This window comes from Suricata suricatta, chromosome 3 (genome assembly GCF_006229205.1).
Source record: "Suricata suricatta isolate VVHF042 chromosome 3, meerkat_22Aug2017_6uvM2_HiC, whole genome shotgun sequence".
Classification (NCBI taxonomy): Eukaryota; Metazoa; Chordata; class Mammalia; order Carnivora; family Herpestidae; genus Suricata; species Suricata suricatta.
In genome coordinates, this window is record NC_043702.1 from 49,603,625 (window position 1) to 49,612,449 (window position 8,825).

At 35.1% G+C, this 8,825-nt stretch overlaps 1 protein-coding gene and 1 long non-coding RNA gene across 5 annotated transcripts in view; one reads left to right on the top strand and one right to left on the bottom strand.

Moving 5' to 3' along the window:
* LOC115287651 overlaps positions 1 to 3,983 on the top strand; it is a 129,948-nt gene extending 125,965 nt beyond the window's left edge. The window contains exon 5 of the long non-coding RNA XR_003906578.1: positions 3,859 to 3,983. This is a non-coding gene — a long non-coding RNA (uncharacterized LOC115287651). The remainder of the gene's footprint in view (positions 1 to 3,858) is intronic.
* Positions 1 to 8,819, bottom strand: part of ITPRID2 (ITPR interacting domain containing 2) — a 38,826-nt gene extending 30,007 nt beyond the window's left edge. For 3 of the 4 annotated variants that reach the window (XM_029934303.1, XM_029934302.1, XM_029934299.1), the window contains exons 1-7: positions 8,606 to 8,819; positions 8,202 to 8,247; positions 5,212 to 5,261; positions 4,313 to 4,369; positions 2,001 to 2,040; positions 1,812 to 1,910; positions 446 to 654 (exon numbers count right to left, since the gene is read on the bottom strand). In XM_029934303.1, the coding sequence (XP_029790163.1) occupies positions 446 to 654; positions 1,812 to 1,910; positions 2,001 to 2,040; positions 4,313 to 4,369; positions 5,212 to 5,261; positions 8,202 to 8,247; positions 8,606 to 8,816 (712 nt within the window). In that variant the 5' untranslated portion in view covers positions 8,817 to 8,819. The remainder of the gene's footprint in view (positions 1 to 445; positions 655 to 1,811; positions 1,911 to 2,000; positions 2,041 to 4,312; positions 4,370 to 5,211; positions 5,262 to 8,201; positions 8,248 to 8,605) is intronic. The other variant, XM_029934300.1, reaches the window with a different exon arrangement.
* Positions 8,820 to 8,825: the final 6 nt, after the last annotated feature.

Below are 8,825 nucleotides of genomic sequence, written 5' to 3' on the forward strand. Positions count from 1 at the left end.
TGTCTTAAAGCTGTTGCAAGGACCGTCTGAGGATCCCTGTTTTCGAATTTCCGTTCAACGGAGAAAAATAAGCAAAGATATAATGTAATAAAAATTATCAAGTTAGCTATGCTATTTTAGATTTATAGAAAACACCTGAAATTGACTGACGTCATTTAACAGTAAAACAAGTCCCTCCCCTTTCTTCTTTCCTTTTTAATATCAGCAATCTGGAGGGAAGTTTAAGATAACTACAAAGTTCCATAGGTCAGTTATGATAACACACAGGTCAAGACTGAAGAGAGAGAAAAGTCAACTTCTATAAATAGAATAAAAATTCAGAATAAGTAAAAGAGCTATTGTGTTAACTTTATTAATTAAGTTTCTAGTGCTATTACTAAAAATTAGCAAGGCTTTAAAAAAATAAGACTATTTCACTATGGATGCTAATATTTAAAAACCTTACTTGTTAAAGCATAATTTGGATTTTCTACTTCCATCCGTTGCATTTGAGCACTCAAAAATACTTTAATATCTATCCCTCTGGCAAATGATGATGAATTAAAAAATCTGGAGGGGATTTTGGAAGCAATATCTGGTTCATCTCGTCCAAATCCAAGATTATAAAGAATTTCCTCAGGATCTTCTTCATAAAGTTCCAACAATTCTGAAACACTACAAGAAAAAACAAAGAAACATCAAGATATAAAGTAAGTTTATAGTTCACATCACATTATAAAAAATAGCTTCTGCTCTTTACACCATTATTTATTTCTTCATACACTGTGTACTAAATGTGATTTATTGCTCTTAAGAATAAGAAGAGCCCGTTCTTTCGAACTCTTAGTATTGGAAAAAAGAGCCAATCCCCAAGAACACACTAAGACTCCCTAAATGATTCCTTACCTTATATTTTGTGTCATTTTAAGAGAGTCCTGGTAAAACAGCTAAAACAATTAGAGGACGGGTGAGGAAGAATAAGGAATAAACAGATTAAGAAAAAAAAGAAAAGGGAAAATACCCTAGGAAGTTGGGAGCACAGGACATTATGCAGAACTTGAGCTTTTCTGCTCTTTGGTTGTCATTGAAGATGCAATACAGGTAACAAGCTGAACTCAGGAAAGTGAGGGAGGAGCTTACTTTCAAATTTTCTCTAACCATTTTCACTCAGGAAGTAGGAGGAGTAAGGTATGGAGAGAATGGGTTACTAAAAGGTAAGTCTTGCTCTCATTCTATTAGGAATTAAACATTTCTTAGCTCTTCTTCATACTAGTGATAATCCACCTTCTGAGACTCACTGAGGAAATAGTAGTAATGTTAGAGATGAAACTTGGACAGAAGAAAACTTAAATTTGTTTCAGAGAAATGTTTAGGTTCCAATACAATAATTTAGATAACAATTTCAACTGGTTCCACAGGCACATGTACTTGCCTATTTTAATATATATTGTGAAGACCTCTGATTTAATATGCTGAAGATAAATCTATGCTTAAATATCAAGCTTTATTCTGATTATTATGGTAGAATCATTTAAGAACCCCTCCCCTCAAATGGGAGAATTTTGGAAGGAGAAGTTATTCCACTATGGAGTTCCAATTTCAAGGTGTTGATAGGGCTCAAAGTATTCATTATAACAAGAATTCCAGCAGCATTATAAACACATGTGTTGCTTTCTAATTAATCTTAATTTAAAATAATAAGAGCAACAAATGAAACATTTTGGATTCTTTTGATTTCATACTACCAAGCCAAATCCAAGACTGAAAAAGTGGTAAAGAGTAGGTAGCCTATAACACAATGTAACTGTTAGTATAATTTCACAATAAGTTACCTTGAGACTGTCCCACTACTTTTCCCAGATCCAGTGGAATTCATACTTCTCCCTTTCTGATGAAACTGTAGTCTTCTCTCTTTGGCCAAGATATTACTGCTATAAACAAAGTTAAATTATATGAGACCTTATTTTCATAAATGTTCTTCATTTTTGAAAAGGAAGAGAATAAACACCACAGCTACATACCAGTTTTCAATTTGAGTATTCGTTTCATGGAGGTGGTTGGCTATATGTATGAAAAATAAATGCAGAGCACAACTGTTAGTAGGATAGTAACCACTGTGATATAATCATCAAGAAAGCAGATTAGCCGAATACTACAGCTAAATGCTTAATATCCCAAACTCATGTCTTGGGGTTCATTAAATCTGGATCATTAAAAGTAATATACAGATTGATATAAATAATCAGTAGCTTCTAGACAGTGTTTTTGTTTGTTAGTAATGTAAAATTAACTGCTTCCTTTATTGAATGTTTAAAATAAAAGGTAGACAACCAATTAAATATGTTTAACAGTTGAAAAGTAATGGTAAGAAGATATACAGTATCTGTAGTAAATGTTTTCTAATTATTAAATTTAAAAGCTGTTACTAAAGATCTTAAGAGCAAAAATATGATTTAACATTATTTAAGTGTGGCAACAGTATATATAAATTTCTAATGTGGTTTTTCAAAGGCTGAAAATTCATCCCAGTTACAACCAGTTTTTCATGCATGTATTTTGAAAATATCTACTCATTCCAAAATAAATTTTCTTTAAAAAATTGTTTTTAAACTTTATCCTAGACTTACAAGTTTTAAACAGATAAGTATTGTTAAATGTAGAGTGAGTTAAATTTACTGCATTTAAGCTTTATGGACAAATATAAAGAATGAAAATAATTACAAACATATCTATTTCAGCACACCAGATTTTTTTCTCACTTCTGATCTACAAAGTCATGGAGGTTTATGTTTCTTCTACACCCACTCAGAAAGGTACCTAACACATAATATTCAATAAATACTTAGAATGAATGTAACTAATCTTGAAATAATTTTCAGTAAAGAAATAATAGTTCCATTCTTCTCTGAAACTTCCTTTTAGGTTCTGGTTTTCAGTAAAATCATTCAATATGGATGAACAAACAGATGAAGACAATTTTTATGGCAGTGAACATACATTAAGATATCATAATGATAGATACATGATATTATACATTTGTCCAAACTCACAGAATATACACATCCAAGAGTGAAACTTAATGTAAACTGTGAACTTTGAGTAATTATAAGGCCTCATTATGGGTTCATCAATTATAACAAAAGTACCACTCTGGTGGGGGGCATTGATTACTAGGAGAGCTATGCATATATGGAGGCAGGAAGTACAGGGATAATATCTATACCTTCCCCTCAATTTTTCTGTAAACCTAAACCTGCTCTAAAAAAAATAAAGTCTTAAAAAAATTCCATATTGTGAAATTAAAGCAGATATCAAAAGTGCTATTTACTGTAACACTGAAATGCATTTCAGTAAGGGGATGACAACATGCTCAACTATACTAATTAGGAAGCAGTAAGTTTAAGCTCTTTACAGACTTTATTCCTTGAAAACACATTAACTGCAATAGTAAAAACTAATATATTCACATATTCTACAATTCTTAATGTTAGAAGCTTCTACATAAGTAATCTACATACAGATTGATTTAAAACAGCAAAAAGATCAAGGTTATTACATTCAGGGGATAAATTCACCATTTATTAACTTATAATTTAAAAAGATGTAATAAAATCTTTAATTTTTTTGATAAAAAAGGCACACATTAATAACCCAGCTGTACAGCTACCAATAATTTTCAAACACCTGTAAAATAATTATAATGTTTAATTCTACATTGTGAAAATTTTACTATAAATCCACTGGAAAAGATGATACAATCTGTGAAAATTTAAACATGACACAATACACTTTTAAAATGTTAATGCAGTCTGAAACAGACATCTGCATAATGATTTCAAATTACATTCTAATAACTCTATTTTTGTTTTTGTCCTTCAGCGTTCTAACACTCTGGAAAGAGAGTAAAGGGGAAAGACAGGAGACACTTGAACGCAAGGAGAAAGACAAGCCGCAGCTGTAAGTCGGACATAGGCTATCTCACACTAAAAATAAACTTCAATTTAGTCTTCTTGTGTATAAATATTTAAGTTTCCTTCCTTCTGCGGGACAATTCTTCCCTCAGTTCTATGACCATTGTTTGCTCCCAAGTCTCTTTAAGCAATTAAGTCCAAGAAGACAAGGACATTCCACAATGATTTTCAGAGCCATTCCTACAGGTATCCTACAAGCTCTGACTAGATTATTAACATATCAAAGGTTCTGTAAAATATGTCTCAGACATATTCAAGCACTTAACTTTGGCTTTGAGGGCTGTAAACCTAAAAGCGCTCAACTTTTTTTTTTTTTTAATTTTAAACCTGTATGAATATACAGTTATTCCAAACAAACTTACCTTCAGCTCCCAATGATAAATCATCTTCAAAACTGCCTCCATTTCTCACAAGCACACCTGAAAGAAACGTAAGAAGATTCATTCTGGTCTTCTGTTCTTTTGGACCTACATATAAAACTGTAGTTTTAGCTAGAACAAATTGACCAAACAAAATATAAGAAACAATAAGGTGTTTCAAACCTGAATATACTCATAAATTATTCTGATTATATAACTTCAAAAAGCAAGTAGAAGCTTTACTTTATCGCAAAGAAACCATGATCTGTAGCCAGGTAAAGTTGTTAAAAGCCCCAATACAGGTTATTCTATACTGACCATGTCTTTGAAGATATTCATTTAGCTAACATCGGACCCAAGAGTTTCACGGAAAATCAGATCCCAGAACAATCATTCCTTTTACCATCCTTAATAGTCAGGAGCTCAAGCTAGATTTTTCTAATCCTATAAATGTTTTTTTAATATGCCTTGCCACTACCTGTACATTCTTGTTGTACTTTGAACTTTAGAATTCTGTCTTACATAGGTGGTAAAATTTCAGGTGTGGCAATTTCGGTTAATGTAATGTAAGCAAAGAAATGCTGTACTGAAGCTGACCCAGTTCACTCAATATTTTCCTTAAGTTTACATACTCTATTTTTGTATTTAATTATTTTTCATAATGCCTAACTGGATAATAAAAATATGAGTTTCACACTGTGTAAAGGTTTAGTAATTTGCTTAAAGTATTCCCTGTTTTATGGTTTATGACATGGTTTCTTTCTCTTGGCTTTTCTCTCAGAATGGCATATTTTATAAAATGAACATCACTTTTATAATTTACATGTATATACTTTCGCTCAAAGGACACATAAACTAGGACCTTCATAAAGAACAGATTAAGGAAAGCAACTTTCCCTTACCCTTGAGTGTATTACTGCTTTGCTCATCCAGTGAGGCTCCCAAAGGGGTACTGAAATCACACAAACATATAAACTTTAGTCTTGAGAAGCTGTCTGGAGAGTTGTCACTGCACAACTTTACACTTAAAAGGTCATAGCCAAGCAAGCTTCTAATCACATTTAACTATCCTCCCCAAACACAAGAGGAATGCAGGAGTATTACATAAGTAATATCCTCCTAACTAAGCAAATACCTATCCTCAAGTCAGTTCACCAGGAATGATTTAATCACACATCTGATCAGCCAGCAATTAAGAACAAGAATAATAATTACAAATGTATGAATTAGCATTTTCTATACAAAAAGAGAAAAAGAGAATGTCGACAGGCATTAAGAAAATGTCTACTCCCTTCAATCCCTTCCCCAGAAACAGAAAACAGAATTAAAAGAAAACAAATCTTTACCTTAATAAAATTTAAAAGTCAGGGTCTAATAAGAAGTAAGGCTCAACAGTTTTTTTAAACCGTGTCAGTAAATCTATCACCAGCATTTTAGAACATCAGTCAGTGCCTCCTATAACCCCAACTACTATCTTTTTTGGTCTAAAAGAGAAACTTGAGATTTTTTTTTCCGGCTTTTAAATTATAAAATACATATATCCTCATTTAACTCTGTAAACTAAAAACTTGGCTTGAGAATCAACCTTAAGAACCAGCCACTAGTAAAATTCTTTCACATTCTTCCCGTTCAAACACAGATAACTTAGAAAATGTTTTTCATTTCTGTCTACACACTGAATTATATTAAGAAATGTTTTATTTTGAAAGTTCTGTTTTATGATATAAACCCTTCATCAGTAGCAATTTATACCTGTTACAAATTCACATCAACATGGAAGCAATTGTAAAAATATTAGTCACAAAAAAATATTATTGAAATGGCAATTTAATGTTAAAACTTTCTGCAAGCAAATACACAGGCAATGGTACTTCTTCAAAAATTAGTGCTTTTGAAAGGTAAAAGAATCACAACCACCATGAAAACAATAAAAAACTGAGCCAAGTTTTTACACATACTTTAATACAACTTGAATTTATGCCTTTATAAAGTCCTTCTTCCTTGATGACTACTTAGGACAAAACACTGTTACTCCTGCAGATGTCTCTACTGGTCTATCCACTAACAGAAAATGGGAAATAAAGAGACTGTAACTGCCATTCTCTTTCAGAAACAAGTTTCTCACTCTTATAAGAGCTTTCTTCCAAATTCTTTCAAAAGCTATCCTTTCTTAGATGCTAATTTAAGCAATTAATTCCACTTAGGAAAAAAAAAAGATTATCAAAGAGCCCCATCCCCTTTAAGGGACAACAAATGGTATCTTTATTCAGGATATGGACAGCAATACCAAAAAAAAAAAAAAAAGATAATAATAAAAATAAGAATGTATCCAGGGAAAACAGCTAGCTTTAGATCATTTGTAAATAATGTACAAAGTAGGTAGATGCCTAATTCTGAAAAGGAACTTACACAGTTAGAGGAAAAAACCTAGAGTTGCATTATGTCCTAGCAGGCCAATCTGCAATAATACAGCTAACATCATAAGACTGTCTGTTCCAGCCTTCCCAGGTACAAATGAATGTTCCTTTTGTACAGAATAGGTGCAACTGTAGGGAACAAGAGGGAAACTCATGCAGGAAAGCAGAGAGAAGGAGCAGCAGACCATAGAATCTGACTACATAAAATTAGCAACAAAACTTGGAATTTTTGGAGATATGTCTGATGAATAACATCTGCCTATTGCATTTAATCTTGAAGGATAAATTTACTTAATTACTGTCTACTTGATGTGATCTTTTATATAATCTTAATTCCTATACATCATAAAATAAACGTGATTTTTCTCTTGCAATTAAACCTTTTCTTTCTTTTTTGGTATATCTTTAGAAAGAAAGACCATATACTTCACCATATCTCAAAGGATCAATATACCCCTAAATAAGAGTATTTAGTAATTCGTCAAAATTTCTCAAAAATCCAGGTAATTCATCAAAACAGAACATCAACAGAGTGGCAACCAATATTTTATCTGTGATTAGGGAAGAAAAATAAACTGGCATATATGAAAATCATTTCTCCTTCTCCCTAGAAACACTTCTCTACCTCTGGTCCTTGAACAAAAGATTAAGAAAAGCCTGATGGCAAAAATATGTGCAGAAGCAAACACCTTAACCAAAATTAAAAAGCAACATTCTTCATAGGCTAGTCTACAAGTAGAAAATAAATTGGAAAAAAAATTACGATGACAAGCTTTTTTTACTATAGTAAGATTTACTTGCAAAATGATTTATCTCCCCTTATATTTTATCAACCAGATTGGTACCAGTTGCCAAAGCATGCAACTAAACAGATTTATGCTGTTCCAATGCCTTCAAAGCGCTAGTTCCCTTCAGTGCATTCCAGCACCATAAGACAAATGCATGCCCAAGGAGTAAACTACAAGAAAAAAGTGAGCTGGTTTTAGGACGATCCAAATAGAATTAAGGCACAGAAATAAAATTAAGGCCAGTTAGTGTTAAGTAAATTAAATTGATCTAAAACACGTTTGAAAGAGAAATTATTCCATGCCGGATATACAGATGTCAAACAAAAGCAAAATAAAATACCGTGTGAAATGTGAAAATCCTTTCGAATAAAAACAAGGCAAGCACAATAACGAGGCATGGCACGGTTATTTGTTTGAGGTCTCCGATCTCTGACGCTAACTTCAGGCCAGGGGGGGTTGAAGTCCTAACAACTGTAACGTCAACACGGTCACCAACTGACCAGCGATCACAGTACTTCCATTTCTAATCTTTTAAAGGAGGAAGCTATCCGCTGGCTCACTTTCCGGTTTATAGCTCACACGGCCATGGGACCCATAGGGACTGCGGCCCCAGTGACTCCGCCGCACTTGGGAGTGCCATCTCCGCGATCTCCCTTTGGGACGCGAAAGGCAAAAGAGGGGACTCACCGGCAGTCCTTGAGCCATATCGCGATCTTCTCGTTGGGCACGTTTCCTGCAGGGCAAAGTGAGGGGACAGCTGGTTACCGACCCCTGGGGGACTCCGACGGCGGGGTCAACCTGGACGCTCCCTTCTAAGGAAAATTTACTGGGGGTAAAATGTAGCCTAAGCAACAGATCTTAGTGTCCATCTGAAGGAAAACGAGATGGCACCGAGGAGTCCATGCTGACTCCGGAGCCGCCTAGTCAAGGGAGCTCTTTTAAAGGTCCCAAGAGTCCCCTCTCCCCCGGCCTGCCCGGGAGGATCTTCCAGAACTTAGAGAGTTGCCTAGACTGCACGAGACTTTCCCCCGCCCGCCAGCCTGCACTTCCCCGAGTCCCCCGCCCGCCGCGGCTCGGCCAGGCGCACAGACCTCTCCCCGAGGCCGCCGGCAGCTTCGCGCCCGGGAGGTCCTCCTCGTCGTCCTCGTCTTCGTCCTGCGTCGTCGCTTCTGTGGACAGGTCCTCCGTTTCCGACGCCTGCCAGGAGCCGCGGCACTTGGCCCAGGCCTTCCTCCTGCGACTCGCCACTTGCCACTCCAGTTCCTCCTCCGCCTCCGCCGACGCCACCAGGGGCCGGTCCATGGCCGTACC